Source organism: Lethenteron reissneri, chromosome 7 (genome assembly GCF_015708825.2).
Source record: "Lethenteron reissneri isolate LAM-NWPU_2019-01 chromosome 7, ASM1570882v1, whole genome shotgun sequence".
NCBI classification, from domain to species: Eukaryota; Metazoa; Chordata; class Hyperoartia; order Petromyzontiformes; family Petromyzontidae; genus Lethenteron; species Lethenteron reissneri.
The window spans coordinates 2,865,845-2,882,549 of NC_083785.1; the positions used below are offsets into that span (position 1 = coordinate 2,865,845).

General features: G+C 50.4%; 2 protein-coding genes across 2 annotated transcripts in view; both read left to right on the forward strand.

The window, feature by feature from the left end:
- The window catches only part of LOC133355781 (SRC kinase signaling inhibitor 1-like), a 157,334-nt gene extending 152,727 nt beyond the window's left edge, over nt 1–4,607 (forward strand). Inside the window, exon 16 of the mRNA XM_061573132.1 lies at nt 3,790–4,607. Coding sequence (XP_061429116.1) covers nt 3,790–4,467 — 678 coding nt within the window. The 3' untranslated portion in view covers nt 4,468–4,607. The remainder of the gene's footprint in view (nt 1–3,789) is intronic.
- A 45-nt stretch (nt 4,608–4,652) lies between these two features.
- LOC133358792 (sickle tail protein homolog) lies at nt 4,653–6,581 on the forward strand. The gene is made up of 2 exons (XM_061577243.1): nt 4,653–5,252; nt 6,229–6,581. Exons 1-2 carry the CDS (start codon nt 4,653–4,655, stop codon nt 6,439–6,441), a joined length of 813 nt encoding a protein of 270 aa, XP_061433227.1. The 3' UTR covers nt 6,442–6,581.
- Nucleotides 6,582–16,705: the final 10,124 nt, after the last annotated feature.

Sequence of the window (16,705 nt, forward strand, 5' to 3'; positions counted from 1 at the left end):
TATAAAAAATGTTTTCCCAAAAAGTGTAAAGTTATGGAAAAAAATTTCACGAAAATAAATTGTCACGCACAACGAGTCTGTGTGCAAAATGTCAGCTCGATTGGATCACGGGAATTGGGTTAAAAAACGACCGAAAGATTTGCACGGTCCGTAAGCGCGCAAGCAAGCAAGTGAACTTAATATAAAGGATTTAAAAATAGGAGCGATTGGAATCGCACCGAGAGACAGTGAGAGAGAGGACCACGTGCATCAGATAACAGATGGAAAATCGGAGGCCTCATATTGAGGGTTGAGGAGAGGTGAAGGGTTCCTGGACAGGCTGCGACGTCGCTTAAGAAGCAACGATGAGATTGGTGATGGAGAATGCACCCGAGAGGGCAACCTCTGTGGAGATGGAGCAGTGAAATTAACCCGTGAAGGAAAGGGATGGATCGTGGGATGGCAAGACCACGAGAGATGGATTGTGGAATCGCAAGGCCGTGATGGATGAGTTCAGCGTGAGAAGGCCCTCATCCAGCAGTAGATTGACAGTGTTGAGGACAACTTCCCTGAAGCATGGTGACACAGCTTTGTGAAAATTCACCAATAGCAGCTGCCAATTTAAAGCATTCCTGTTTTACCCGCTGTTTGCGATATCGTTTCTATCGGGAATGTATTAACGGCGTGGTTTCATTACCCACGGATGTTCGGGGTGTTGTTCTCCGAATGCTGCGGTGTGGCAGCATTGTATATTAATACAACATGCGTCACGTATAGCTATGCACTACCCTTGTGCCGGTATCGAAATGATAACCAAACGTAAAAATGTCTTTTTACCCATTTTGGCATGAATACAGTACAGGTGTTCAGACGTTCAACCGCCAAATAGACACCTATTTACGAGGCATCAAGTCTGCATTAAGCCAGTGCGTCGTGTTGTTTTGGAGTTGCTACGTAAGAGATGGGGGCCCCGCTGTGAAAAGGCCCCCTGGTAGCCCACTGAGAGCCACTTGTGGGGCGTTCGACGCTGGCTCGAGGATCTGTCATGAAATGGACCTCGCTATCAGAATCAATGTTTCGGATTCGACGATGCGAGTAAGCCGGGTAAGTGGAGTCGTATTTCCGTCGATGAATATCCAGTGGCACTGAGGAATCCGTTGAGCCGTGAAGCTCCCTTTTCAGAGATGTGTCCAGCAAGGTGGCGGGTAAGAACGTTACAACAACAAACAATACAAAAACACGACAGGAGTGCAAAGTGTAGGAAAGATAACCAATCACTTTAAAAATAAGATACAAATAAAACTTAACTATTTTTTTTTATCTTACCAGGTAAAGCCCACTGAGGTATTAACTCATTTTTCAGAAGCGACCTGTTTAACTGCGGGCGGGCGACACCTGGATTCAAACCCAGGACATCCGCCGTGCTGTCTTAGTGCTCCGACCCCTGACCCCTGACCCACGCGGCCTTCACCACCACCTCTCTGGAGATTCGAACAAAACCTCCGTACTTGGTACGCGCGACGAAAGCTTAACTAAACCATTTTTTTATTTTACCGGTTAAGGCGCTCCACTGAGCTATAGTCTAGCTCCTATTTCAGATCGCGGCCTGGCCATCACAAATGGTAACTCAACGAAGTGGCGATTGGTGACAAACGCGACGGTGGATTTACCTTTGGACGTCCTGATTGCTCTGTCTCCCATCTCAAGCTGTCACCTCTGTATGTCTGTCTGCCTGTCTCTCTGTCTGCCTGTCTCTCTGTCTGTCTGTCTTTCCCTTCTCAGTTCTTTACCCTCAACATCGAGGAGCAGGCGAGTGTCCGTTCCATGCCCTGCTGCTGTGGCCCCCGTTGTCGGCTCTGCAAATTAATGCGCCTCGCTAACCTCCTCCCTAACGATCGTCGACACTAACTCGGATTTTCTCAAACGCAAGATTCATTTTTGGAGCCAAGCATGCATTGATGTCAAGGATTTGTTTCCAATTGCATTATATTATTTTCTGTTAACCTTCCACAGTTACTTGTTTTGTTTAAATGTTTTTATGTAGCTTCTCACAAGTTGGGCACATTGCGGAGTTTCTATTTCACTATGTTTATAAATGTGGTCAAAGGCGATTACTATATACGTGAATAATATGAACACACCTTTAGGGTTTATATAGCTCGGGGTTATTCATTTGGAGGTTGTCATTGGTGACGAAATGAATTTGATTTGGTTTGATTTTGAAAATGTTTTTATTTATTTAAATGAGACCAGGGCCAAATGTGTTGACAACACAACACCAACACATCTCTTCTACACCAGAGACCTGAGGTTACCAACAAAAAATATAATTTCCACAACCACAATCTTCCACCACATTGTGTCTACATTTTTTATTTTGCTCCAAAAATGAATTCGTTTTTTTCACGTTTGCAGTCCTTGCTTGCGTTCTTTAGTGTGTGCTTCCGAGTTGTTGAGTTGTGTTCCTCGTTGTCCCCCATCTCGCTGTGGTTCGACACGAGCGCTCACCCCACCGTGCTGGACTGCAGCGACAGCGAGATGCTGCGGTCGGCGGGGGGGGGGCGGCCGTTTGCACGCCGACTCCAGGGGCTGCCGTGTGCCGAGAGGGGACCAAGAGGGGACCTCAAGTATCACATTAAAGCAGCGGTTCTCAACCCCTGGGCCCCAGTGAATTTGCGTGCGCATTTAGAGGAGGGCAGAGGTGGAGGGGGCTCACGCTACGACATGGATAGAATGCAGGGAACTTGTGAATGGCTACAGAGGACATCGGAGTCTCAGTGTAGTAACAAAACACACGATTACGCAACATCAGACACGTGTGGTGGGGGGGGGGCGGTGTAGGGTGGTGGGTGGGGGTTGTCGTGTGGGCGGGGGGGTGCAGGCACCCATGGGGGGGGCGCCATACCAACAGCTTGAGAAGCGCACTGCAGAGAGCCGCGTGCACGTGTGTGCGTTCACCGCTCGCCTTTGTCTGTCCGTTTGCTCTGCAAGCCTCACCGTTTGTTGATCAAGGGAGGCTCTGAGCTCATCACCTCGATCTGCGTTCACCGCAACTCTGTCGAGGAGCATTGTAAAGATTGCAGGCAAATTGACCACTCGGCCGGCTCGCAGATCTAGCCGCATTGGCGCTGCTGCTGCTGTTATTGTAAGCGGTGCAAGCTTACGATCCAGCATTTTGGAAGGGCTTCACATTTTCGAAACCGTTTGGCGCGCGTGAAGCGCAGTTTGTGGAGGTGACGGTAAGGGAGAGGCTTTCTGAGAAATGCCGCTGTAATCCCCCTCCTGGGTTATTGCACCACCACACGGCGCGCGTTGCCCCCGGCTGTCGTGCCGTGGACGCCGACTGCGAAAACGCACCTCGCTCTCTCTGGCACCGCCAGCCACACCTCCGATTAGCGCGGTTGGCTACGTACGGCACGAAACAAGTTCGACATTCGTACGTGGGGATGTAGCTGACGGCAACTCAACAGTTTACTTCCGTAATAGAGGTTTTGTTTGGGTTAGATCGCGTAAAGATATAAAAGTGTCGTTAAACCCATCACCACCCGACACAGCCAACTAGTAAGGGTTGTCATGTGAACAGAACGTGCCAATTCGTTACTAGTACAGCTAGTAAAAAGGTCCCATGATATCGCGGTACAAGCCCGAAAGCACATCGGAGAGAAATACAAAACGTAGTGGCAACTGCACGTTCGAGGTGGGGTCTTCCACACGTACAGGTCTTTCAAATCGTTGATGGATATTAACATTCTCGATTTCGGACGTTTTAACATGATCTCACCAAAGCCTGGGGCGTGTTTTCTCACACAGGGCGGAGCTTCGAGCGTCAAAGACGCTCAACCGGTGGTGGCCTTCGAAGAGGAGATCACCGACTTCTCTTCGGGCCATGGAGCGGCGGGCCGGAAGTCCCCTGGCGGTGGCAGGGACGCGCGGCGCAGCCAGGTGGTGTTCCAGGAGAAGGATGTCGTGGACCGTCGAGCCCAGGCGCCCAAGACCATCACAATCCGCTACATCGAGGAGATCACGTCGGAGTCGACGGACGAGGACGGCGAGCCGTCGCCGGGCGCCGTCAAGGAGAAGTTGGCGTTCCTCATCCGCGAGAGCCACGTGCAGGCCGTGACGCACGACGAGGCGGCGGCGATCGCCGGCGGCGACGGCGTCACCACCTTCACCTTCACCCGCAAGCCGCCGGAGGACGACGGAGACAACGACGGAGGAGGGGACGGGAGCCCCGGAGCTGGGGGCGGCGGCGGCGATGACGACGGCGGAGGAGGAGGAGGAGAAGGAGGAGGCGCAGGTCGAGACGCGCGGGGGGAATCGGGGGGAGACGCGGGGAGCGGCGAGGCGGCCCCGGCGCCCGAGGTGGCGCTGCGCGACAAGAAGCCGCTCATTCGTCATCTTCGACGAGCCAATGGACATCCGCTCGGCCTACAAGCGGCTGTCGACCATCTTCGAGGAGAAAGACCTCGAGGAGTACCAGGAGGATGAGACGGAGGAGGAGGATGACGACGACGACGACGACTCGAGCAGCTTCGAGTACAACGAGCGGGAGGCGGCCCGCGCGGCCGCGGAGGAGCCGGCGTCGCCGCTCGTTGCCGCGCCCGCGACGCCGGAGGAGCGGGACGAGGAGACGGAGGAGGCCTCGCGAGAAGCCCGCCCCGGGGAGCGCGGAGATGACCAGCGATGGCGCCGCCGCCGCCGCCCGGCCACCGGCGAGCCTCGCCGAGCACCGGCCGCCCGCCAAGGACGGCGCGGGCGCGAGATCCAAGTTCAAGATCAAGTTCCCGCGCAAGCAGCTGGCGGCGCTCACGTCGGCGCTCCGCTCGGGCACGCGCTCGGGCAAGAAGACGCTCGAGCTGGTGATGGACGGCGACGAGACGTCGGACGGGGACGGCGACGGCACGCTGGCGAGCATGAACCCCTATGCGCAGGTCGACGGCGGCGGCCTGTCCCGACGGGCGCTCGCGGATGCCGAGGGGGCCGACGGGCGGCCGAGGCCCGAGAACGGGGCCGCCGCAGGGCGCGGGGACGGTCCGGACGACGGCCCGGACGACGACGGGGCCCGCTGGGCAGAGGGCGCGACGGAGTCGGAGCATCCGGTAACTTGGCCCGGGCGGAACGGAGAGGGCGAGTCGCCCGCCGGCGCCGAGGGGTTCCCCGCCGCTGGGATGGTGGCCACCGCTTCCCCCGAGGCCGCTCGCGCCAAGCCGCTCGCTAAGCCCAAACCTCCTCTGCTGCCAAAACCCAGCTTCGCTCCCGAGCAGCCGCTGCAGGTCTCTGACTTGGAAGTTCTCTTTCTCTCTCTCTGTGACGGCGTCTCTCTGTCTCTCGTCGCCACCTCCACTCTGCCGCGGGGAGGGGTTCGCTTTGCGCTTTTCACGCCGGTGTTTGGTGCTCGCTTTTGCCCAAAGTTGCTCGTTCGGTTGTCGAGGTACGTCTCTTGGTTTTTGCGAGAATAATTTGGGGGCGTGGCTTCCCATAAATGTGCGCCTTGAAGGGGTCGAATTGTTACATTCTTACAGCACGGCCATTGTGAGTCCCCCTCAGCCATCCGGACTCCCCATGAGGTACTCTTTGAACACTTTCCAATGAAAGGTTGGCGGCGTTGATGCGTCAGCTTTGTCTGTCTCAGTGGAGGATGGCCAATTATTGCCCCTGTAAAGATGATCCGATATTAACAACATTTTTCGTGTAAAGTTGTGTTGCTTTTAAGAGATTTAACCAGACGCAATGGATCAAAGTGTTGCCCAAATCTTGGCGACAAACAACCAGCGCTCAAAAGGATTTGCCTTGTGTGCATGTACGTACGTTGAACTTCTTCTGCACCATACGTAGCCAACTGTGCTCGTCGGAGATGCGGGGAAGGACAACAAACTTAACATAAAAACTAGTCCTTAAGAAATTAGTTTTCAATGTAGCTTTAAAAGTACATAGCTCCGGTGGCTTCCTAAGATCGGAAGGAAGAGCGATCCAGACGGCCGCAGAAGCGCATCTAAAAGCGCGCGATGCGGTGACCACCGCCTTTGTTCGTTCGGTTAGCCACAAGCCTTTGCTGCGAGGATGAGCAGAGTTCACGTGATGGTTTAAGCTCCTTGACGAGATCAGCAAGGTATCGTGGTTCGTTTGCGGCAAGCACTTTGTGTGTAACGAGTGCGACCTTTGCGGGGCCAGGGCAAATGCGCGACGTCGGATCGTTGCACGGAACTTGAACGTTCCGGTTTTTATTGTTTGTTGCCGTGACTCCCGCAGAACGGCAAGTCGGCGTCGTCGGCGTCGTCGGTGCCGGGGACGGCCGAGCCGACTTCCCAGCCATCGACTCCCCGGCAAGGACAGAAGGCGATGCGCGTCCTCCACAGCATCACGAGCAGCGTGCGTCAAGTCAGCAAGAGCAGCAGCGGCGGCGGCGGCAGCGGCGGCGCTGGACCTCCCACTGCTTCCCCGCAACGCAAGAACAAGGCCTGAGCCTCGCGGTGTGCGCCACAAACGATCGATGTTCTGCTCGCGGAACCGTTGCCTGGCCGCGCAGTGACGCCGCCGCGCGCCGGCCATTGCGTGGCGTACTCCGGTCGTTCCGCTCGACTTCACCGCCTGGTTTGGTTTTGCCCGAGACGCGTCGGTTACATCGGACTTTTTCTGCAGAAGGTTGATTCTTTCTATCGTACCGTCGTATGTGCGGGGATTATTCTTTTCCGGGTGCTGTGGTTGGTTTTTTTTATCTTCTCGAGCAAAAAAAAATTATACAAAAAAAAAAACTGGCTGAAAACTCCCAGCCAGGGATTCTTTGTAAAAAATAAATAATGCCTGAAGCTTTATTTCATAAAGAGCATTATTTAAATAGAGTAGTGTTTTGACTGCGCCGTCATTGTGTGTCTAGGCTCAGCGTTCCATTTATTTACGTTGTTGCAGCCCTTCACTGGCAGCAGGACGATATTTATCATTGCGCCGTGACCCAGAAATGCGTTGAGATGCTTTCCTCTCGCATCCCTTGGTGGTGGTCTGTCGTTGCGTCGTCACTGGGAGTGCACACTGTTGGGCCTGTGTAGATGGTTTGTTTTTGGCTGAATACTTTGAAAAACTTTGCTTCACCACATTCAATGCAAAACCGAGTTTTATATTATATGGTGTATTTTGGTAGATTTAATTTGGTGCCTGGGATGATAGTTCATTTCTTTCTTTCTCCACCATTTGGGAGCCCAAGGATTCGAAGCCAGAATCTGAGCAATGCGTCCTGCTCACGTGACTTTGTTGTATTTTTTCTATTCCCACCAACCACAATTTTTTTGAGCAACATCCAACCAAAACAAAGGTGGCCTTTAAAAAAAAAGCTTCAAATCCCCCTCACTGATGTCTCGGTTTCATTTTATAGACATCTTGAATTATATCCTCCACTGTTTATCATCCGCCGTTTTATTGAAATCCCCCCCCCCCCCCCGCTTTGTTAACCCCACATTTTAATAAAGGAGTCACCCTTTTATTTAATTTAAGCCAAATAAACTCGCCAGCCCACTCCTCTTTTACGAATTTTGATGAAAGTCCGAGCTTGAATCGGTCCTCAACGTGGCTCAGCGGCGGAGCGGAACGGCGTGCGGTGAGCACGCTGCGAGTTCGAATCCTAACTTGCCGGAGGTTGATTCTGCCCATCGTACCTCACGGGGGTGGAGTCGATAAAATACACGGGGCGAGTCAACGGTGGTTGTCCCGCGGATGCACTCTCGCCTCCACCGTAGTAGGAATGTGGAATTTCCACCACTGGCTCAGCCGGGGCTCTGAACAGGACCGTGAGCATCTGAGCGATGAAACGCGTTGACTGATGGATGCAAAGGAGAAGACTCCCCCCAAATTGTAGACCACAATACAGAAATATAATTCCATGTAAAAGTAAATAATGTAAGTGTGTGTGTATATATATAATCGGAGGATTTGTGTGGCCCTGCGTCAGCGTGAAGAAGCAATGCAGTCTTGGGAGACTTGGCCTATCGCGTTTCTTGTCAAACACGGCCTATCGCGGCGAGTGGTGGTCGTAAGCCTCTCGTCTTGGTCAGCGGTGGACTTGCCAGGCAAGTGTCGCCTGATGTGATGCACGCTGCCTTCAGCTCCCTGAGACGTACTTACGCGATCCAACCCAAAAACCTTCATCATTCATAATATTGGTCGCGAAAGCCTACGTGTCAAAGTGAGCTTTGTTGTCGAATGTGTGTTACGGCCGCTTGTCGTGGTGACGTTTCTCTTCAGGCGTGTCGCAATAGCAATGTAACGACGCTTCGATTAATCGATGAAAATCTTATTTTCCTGCACTCAATGATCCATGCCTCTAACCGTGCCCTTTGGTGAGCATCGATTATGTCCACTTTCATACAAATTCTAATCAAGTGACGTGTCGTAAAAAAACACTCGCACGAAACGATACAAACGATGCACCCGCGAGGGCTGCGCTGTGCCCTGGGCAGGGCGCGGTGGGCGGGGAAGCCGGATTGTTGGGAACGAAGCGAGCAGCGGTGGGCGCTTCTTCGTGGCTCCCGATCCTCGGTGGGGCGGTGCCGGCAGCGCGACAGCGGCCGGGCGGGCACGGAGGGGGCGAGGATGGCACCGTGGTTGACCCGGGCGGCAAATTGTCTCGCCGCGGCTGTGCGAGATGAGTAAACGAAACATGAAATAAGTAAAATAATTTATTTGGTGCTGCTGCTGCGTTGGCCCTGGTGCACAAGCATGGATAACAACGATGAACTCGACACATTCGTCAATAATAACAACAACCGTGTGTGGCCTTAAAAGGAAAAAATTATATCCTGGGTGATGCTTCCAAAGGAATAGTCCTCATTTGCAGCGTAGAAAAAAATAACAGGATAGCTTCGCGAATTAGGTTCGCAATCTGGAATTGTCACATTTTAGTAACTTGAGGAAGAAGGGGAGGGGGTGGCGAGGTGGGGGGATGAATCGTCGCGGAGAACACGTGCAGTGTCCGGCCACGCAACGCCGCTGGCTCACACCGTGCGGTCCACCTAGAGTCCTGGTCGAGCATCGGAGCATCCCTGGTGGAAAACTTTAACGAATATTGCAATCTCGCAAAGTCAGCGGCCGCGTTGTTGTGTCTTAGAGCTACCGCGGTGGAGGTGCGGGCGTGGTTCGTAAGCCCAGGGGTGTGTCGGTCGGTCGATTGGTCATTGGAATCTATAAATAAGTAAATGGAAGATAAATTCGTAAAACTATTGTTCGTTTCTCATTTAAATCGCGCAGAGTAAGCAGTGAATGTGTTTTAAACAACCCAGCCACACAGGTGCGATTCACTGTCAAAGCAGTGGTGCATATGGTGAGGTAGGTTGGATCAGAATTCACATTGTTCCTGGTCACGTGAGCAAAGAAAATCACCAATCATGTTAAGGTTCTTTCATTAACCCTCTCACGAAGCATGCCCACTATGGTGCACTACCATAATGCAAACTAAATCTTTAAAACGTAACTTTTTTTTATTTGACCAGGTAAGGCCCACTGAGCTATACAGCTCTTTTTCAGAAGCGACCTGGCCACAAATGATAGCTCAACGAAGTCGCTTAGCAGGTGGAAATGTATAGCAGCCAAATCCTCTAAAGCACGTGTTCCTAAATGTGGAGGGGAAAAACCGGAGGACCCGGAGAAAAATGCACGTGACCACAGCGAGAACATGCAGATTCCAAATATACAGCAGGCGTCAGGGATGGGGCCGAACCCCACGTCCTCCTGCATACCAGGTGAGGTCGTTAACATCTCCCCTAATGTACAGGGTAGTCCAGATGTCTTGTGACCCCCAATTAATTGACCCCCTAACATTTTTTTCTTAGTATATTCATTTCTATTTTAAATAAACCTTATTTATTTCAGATGGCTGATACGTGGTCATATACTCTTGACGAACGGCTCGTAGCGGAGGCGTATGGACCCATGAAAAATGACAAACCAGAAAAAAACGGTGAATGATGCTCGAAAAGAATGAAGCTGTTTTGCACAGGATCAATTTTTGGACGAAATCATCGAGGCCTGGGAGACCTAAGCGAGCGGAGCAATGCGCAGTGGTTGCTGAATCGATGACATGGGGATCACAAGACATCTGACCGCTCATCTTATTCGTTCTTTCGGTAAAGTCACGTAGAAATAATAAAATAATAAAAATTAAAAATGTGTTTTATTTCTTATTTTATTATTTCTACGTGACTTTACCGAAAGAACCAAGAAGATGAATCCCTGCAGTCACGAAAGCTTTAAATTGAAACATCTGACCGCTGTTAAAGATTATTAAACATTATTAACTCCATTTTAAGAATTTTTTTTAATTCTTACTAAATCCACGCGCGACAGGGTTGAGCTCTGGAGAGAATGGAGGTCGTTGTGCCAGTGTGAGAGTGTCGGCGATCGGTTCTTGAGAAGACTTTGCGGAAGGCGGGATGGATATACCCATAGATTGTCCCGGAATGTGAGCGAAGGGTTTTTGATGAACTGTAAAGCAGGCTCAGAAAGTTGAGCATTTTTGAAAAGTCAAGCTCCTGATGAGAGCGTGAGATGCCGTGTGTTTTTGTTACGGTCAGGCGATATTGAAGGTCTATTAGAGATGGAATTGTCAGAGTGTTGTCCCAGTGGAGTTCCCATGAAGATCACATGCCGGTTGATGAGTTTTTTTTCACTTGCCAAAGAGATTATTTTGAAACTTCGCATTTGCTGTTGGTGTTAAGAATTGCATGTATTATTGACATGTAAAGTAGTCTGAGGATTTCCCCGCTCAAAAGAACATTGGGGGCGTTTCATGATTCCTGATTCCTGATCGAATAAATAATTCCTAATCTTCTCCATTGGTGGCCGAGCCGAATCCTACCCTTAGCCCCCGTCCTCCAACGCATGACTTGTGGCCACTTGCATAAAATGTCCCCCTTAGTTTCATCTGATTTCCAATGAAAAGGCAGGGAAAATGAAGCATGATTTGGTGATGCTGCGTTGGCTGCCGTGCAAATAACAACAAACTCATAAGATGGTTAGGTGCTCCGAAGAATCGCTATTTCCCGATACGTTCCCTCTTCTGTGTTACTTTATTGACGAATGCAGAGTATTGCTGAGGTTAAATATTGCGTAAGACCCATTATGCAACCCACCACTATCGGTTTAAGTTTTTCTGTTAGTCGATTCACGCCTCTGGAGAATTGCTTATTATTTTTCTGTAAAACGGACACTTATTTTGCCGGCGCTGCTGAAATCCCGGGTTCCGCGGTTGACGATCGAACGCCTTCGTGCGCGATTGTCGAAAATAATTTTCTTTTTAGAATTAGCTTTTTTGTGTTCAGCTCGTTGTCCCTCTTCCACCTCCCCGCACCCCGTCCGATTGAACACGGTCGGCCAGGTACGGCGCAAAAGAAGTTCTACACGCGTGCGTAGGCACCCATACGACACACGGCGAATTCACGACCTGCTGGAGTCCACTGGTCGTTGCGGCCAGCGCGGAACGGTTGGGCCCAACGGTGGCACCGACTGCCCAACCTTCGGCATTGTTCACTTGTGGCTATGGGGGGGGGGGGGGTCACCAATTGCTCTTGCATTCAGCGATATATGCTTCGAGTCCGCACCGCCTTGGTGTAGCGGTCGGCTACGCTGGACGTCCGTCTCCCGACGGTCAATCTGTGTCCACCCAGAAGGTCGTGCGGGGTGGGGTAAGGTGTGGGTACACTCCCACCTGCTTTCCACGACGTTTTGCCGGTGCGGAGGAGAAGGGCCCAATTCATTGGCTTCTAGAGGGACTCGCCAGAGCTTTGTTTTTAATGTTTATAAAAAATATATATTTTCTTTGGGTCTTTCGGTAAAGTCACGTAGGTAGGTTCAAAGAAAATAACCGAAAGACCCAAAGAATGTGAATTCCTGCAGTCACGAAAGCTTTAAGTCAAGTATTTTTGTATATTATTATTTCAGTAGGAGCCCGGGTACAGAGGGGCACGCGGTACAGAAACTCCGCGTAGAGAAGTCCCGAACGCTCCTGAATTTGGAGGAGATTGAGCTCGCTGCTGCCCCACCGGAGTGGGCACTGCGAGTGCGGTATTTGGTCGTGTTGGCGGTACACCGGTGGTGCGCGGTATATAACACACACAAAAGCAAAATTTTCGCGATTATTATTTATTTCCCCACGATTCGCAACCCCGGTCAGAAAATCTTGCGGGGCTGCTGGTGGCGGCGGCGGTGGTGGCGGCGGCGGTGGTGGTGATGGCGGCGGCGGCGGTGGTGATGGTGGCGATGGTGGTGGCGGCGGCGGTGGCGGCGGTGGTGGTGGCGGTGGTGGTGGTGGTGGCGGTGGTGCTGCGTCACATTCGGTTCTCGTGACGTCGAAGCGGTCTGAATGTGAATGTTGATGAGCGGCTGAACACGTGGCTTCTCGCGGTCTTCTCGCAGCAGCAGCAGCCAATGTCAGACTGATTCACGGGGACCGATGAGTCCATTTGTACTTTGATGTGGGAACGGGTCTGGAGCGCTCCCTCTGATTCGTTCAAGGGGACGGGGGGGGGGGGTCTTTCACGAGCAGTGCCGTATGTGAGCAGTTGCAGGGCTGCGCCTTGACGTTTGTATCCGAGACGAGGGTGTGTTCCGGTGGCTTCGTGCGCATTTACACAATGAACCCAATGAATCCGTGTAAATCGCGTGTGGGGAGCGGTGGTGCAGCGGTCGACGCTACGCTGCGCTACGAACCCGTCGACCCGAGTTCGATTCCCGCTCACGGCCAACACCGGTGACGATTATCTGATCCGGTACCTGGGTCTCCACCTAGGTCGACTCGGCCTCAAATGAGTGCCTGGTGCGGTGTGTAGTAAACATCGCCGCTGGGGAGACAAAGGCGGCCGGGCGTGGTGTTGGCAACCCACCCCCTCGTGTGCACGTGCCGGCCTTCATAGGTGCTCGCTAACAGCACTTGCTCCGACAGTCTGTTAGAGGCTATGCGGGGGATCTTTGTCTTCGTGTAATCGTTTAAAACTTGGGAGTTACACTGAGATTAGGAAATGAATGAGTTAAAAAAACGACGTTACATGGTCATGATGGAGGATGATGCAATTGCAGAGGCTTTCTCGCTCGCTCTATGGTAACCAAGTTCAACCAAGTGCCTTTTCATATATATTTTTATGACGATATGTGTGGATACTACTGTTTAAAAAAACACACATTACGTTAATTTGACGTGTTAAGGTTGTTTTATTTTGCTAGATTAAAGCTAAGACAATGCTGTGTGTTCAAGCGGCGCACACCTTAAGTGCGTTCGCGTTTCGTTTGGGCGCAGAGGCGGGGTGGAGGGTGTGCGACGTTTCTTTTCCTACTGTCTTGCTGTTACGGAACGCAGCACTGCTACTTAACCAACGTGCAAAGAGGTGTCACTCGTTGGCTGTGGGGGGTGGTGGGGGTGGGGGGGGAGTAGCTGTGGGGGGTGGTGGGGGGCATGTCGGTTCGGAATTCGGAATCCAAATAAAGAGAGCCAGGCTCACCGTTCAACCGACGATACCGAAACAATATCATTGTTCATTGTTGTGTTAAAGTCACGATTTCTCAAATGAGTGTGATGATAAGGAAGACGTGTCGTTGTCGCTGTTGTTGCCACGTTGTCATCTTCCGACATCCCCCCCCCCATGCCCCTACTGGACATCTATGACAAAGAGCTTCATGGCTCATCGGATTCCTCCAGTATAAATAAATAAATATTCTTATTCTGATTTCTGTCCGCTATGAAGTGCGTGTGTTCACGTCATGGACCCCAACAAAACCCATTTCTGCTTGGGGCATCCCATGGGCTTAGGGTTGCCAATCCTCCCAGATAGGCCTGGAGTCTCGACCGGAATTGGCATCGATCTCCCGGTGACTATTGATAGCAACGAGGGAGATTTTAATAATAGGCTATTTTAAGAAAATTAATGAATTATAAGAATTAAAAATAAATCTCCCCCGGAATAGCTTCGGTCAGAGTTGGCAGCCTTACATGGTCTGGTACCAGCCATTGAGTGTACATGTTGAGCGATGTCTTAAGGCGCAGGGGATAAAGACGTATTTGTTGGGCAGGCAGCTCTGAATACTCTTTGGTTCTTTCGATAAAGTCACGTAGTCATAATACAGTTTTTGGGTTCGATCGCGTTATTTATAAATGTGTCGTAACCCTTCACCACCCGACACGGCCAATCATCATCAAAAAGTGTCACGTTGACAAAATACATATAGTTCACAACTTTAGCCCACCGGTGTGTTGAAGAGTGAATCCACAACATTTACAATGTTTTGAGTACGACGTTTCGCTGGTAATTGCATCCAGCATCATCGGGCAATTCGCCAGAAAGCCTACGTGTTAAACTGAAAGTCACGTAGGTAGAAAAAAAAAATAGATCACGACGTTTCGATCGCAACACAAGCGGCCGTCTTCAGCTTTGCATGCCCTCTGCAGGTCTTGCTGCTGTTAATGTGACAACGCCGTGCCTTGTGCGACTCAAGGACACAACATCGAGGCCATCTGGTAAGTTTACAGACTTTAATTGGGGAGCTCTCAGTCCAGAGTTGATCTCAGACACGTGACTTGCACTCCACTGCACATCTTGTCCTGACGTGGCTCTGTGTGTGTGTGTGTTGAATGTGGGGAGCGGTGGCGTAACGGTGAGCGCCAGTTGCACTTTAAGCCTGGCGACCCGCGTTCGATTCTCGCTCATGGCCAACATCCGTGACGATTATCTGAACCGGTCCTGGGTCTACTCAGCCTCAACTGAGTACCTGATGCGGTGTGTAAAACATCGCCACTGGGGAGACAAAGTGCGACCGGGCATGGTGTTGGCCACCCCACCCCCTCGTGTGCCGTACCGGCCTGCATAGGTTCTGGCTATAACAGCACTTGTTTAAGGCTATACGTGGGATCTTTGTCTTTGTATAAGATGATATAAGATGATTTCTGGCAATTAAAACACCAAACAGACACCCTTTGCAATGATTCATATATACTTGTGGTGAATATGCAAACAAAAAACATGCTCTGGTAATCTTTGTGTATATTCATATTCGTAACATGGCACCTCACATCCATATGAATATACATAAGCACGTCAATGTCACAATTATTGACATTTAAAAAATCCAGAGCTCTTAATATTTTTTGGACAAGTGGTGATGCTTCGGCACAGGCCCGCCAAGGCAACGTTTCGGACTCCAGGCCGGATTCTTGAGGAGGAGGAAGAGGAAGAAGAAAAGGAAAGTGCATTTAATTTTTCGATTTAAAGCTTTCGTATCTGCAGGGATTCATCTTCTTGGTTCTTTCGGTAAAGTCACGTAGAAGGGAAATAATAAAATAATAAAATTCTACATAATAAAATACAATTCTCACGACGTTTCGGCCACAACGCAAACAGCCGTCCTCAGCGTCTGAATGAACACCAGACGTTGTTTTTTCCGACAGCCCCGTTCTTCACCTGAGGACGGCTGCTTGCGTTGTGGTCGAAACGTCGTGAGAATTATATTTTATTATGTTTTATTTTCATTATTTTATTAATTCCCTTCTACGTGACTTTACCGAAAGAACCAAGAAGATGCATTTAATTTGTTTTCAGTTCAAATTCTAATCAACATAAAAGCGAATGAACATAAAACGATAGTTCATCTCATCTCTATCCTATCTGTCACGTCTCTCTCTTTTTCTCGTCGACATTGCTGCTGCCTAAATACCTTCTAGCATCAGGCGGGCTCGGCAACGCTGCGGCTCTGGAGGCGCATGGCGGTGGCTCTTGAAGGAACCGCTGCTTCGTGACGCGTTCATCAATAGCCCACCACCGTCTCGGATGCAGTCACATTGCACTGAGGCTCTAGAAATATTGAGGGGGTTTTTCTCTTCGCCGAATACGAACAAAAAAGGCTCTTATTGTTCTTCTTCTTGGTTCTTTCGGTAAAGTCACGTAGAAGGGAAATAATAAAATAATAAATATAAAACATAATAAAATAAAATAAATTATTTTTATTATTGTATTCTTTCCCTTCTACGTGACTTTACCGAAAAAAACAAGAAGATGAATCCCTGCAGTCACGAAAGCTTTAAATCGCTATTATTGTTATTTCATTTGCTGGACCACCCCCCCCCCCCTGATCTCGGGGGAAGACCACATGTCCCTGGCGTGGCTGAAGAGCCACGATGCAATGCCCTCTCGGAGTGCGGTGGACGCGTCATAACCACTCGTCTTCTTACTTTGAGCATGTAAACGATTTTTTTTATTTTACCAGGTAGGGCCCACTGAACTATATAACTATTTTTTATGATAACGATGACATAACGCGCCAGATTTTGCAAACAAGTCGACAACTCAGAGGCGCTGAGCCAAACTCAGGGCTGCTCGAAAGCCCTGAGCGAGCAGAGAGGCCTTTCGATGTCCCTTGAAGGTCAGAGTTCATTTGATGTTGCGGATATGCCACGGAATTCGAGAGTTCCACACTGAGAGGGGGCGACAGCAGAGAACCGTAACAGTAAAGTGTAGTGTATAGTGTAGTGTAAAGTGGTGTAGTGTATAGTAGTGTATAGTGTAGTGTAAAGTAGTGTATAGTAGTGTATACTGTGTAGTGTATAATAGTGTATAGTGTAGTGTATAGTAGTGGAGTGTATAGTAGTGGAGTGTATAGTAGTGGAATGTCTAGTAGTGAAGTGTGTGGTAGTGTAGACTGTGTAGTGTATAGTAGTGGAGTGTGTAGTAGTGGAGTGTGTAGTAGTGTATAATGTAGTGTA

Coding starts and splice junctions, on each gene's coding strand:
- LOC133358792 (XM_061577243.1), top strand. CDS start 4,653: ATGACCAGCGATGGCGCCGCCGCCGCCGCCCGGCCACCGGCGAGCCTC. Junction 5,253..6,228: donor CTCCCGAGCAGCCGCTGCAG/GTCTCTGACTTG, acceptor TGACTCCCGCAG/AACGGCAAGTCGGCGTCGTC.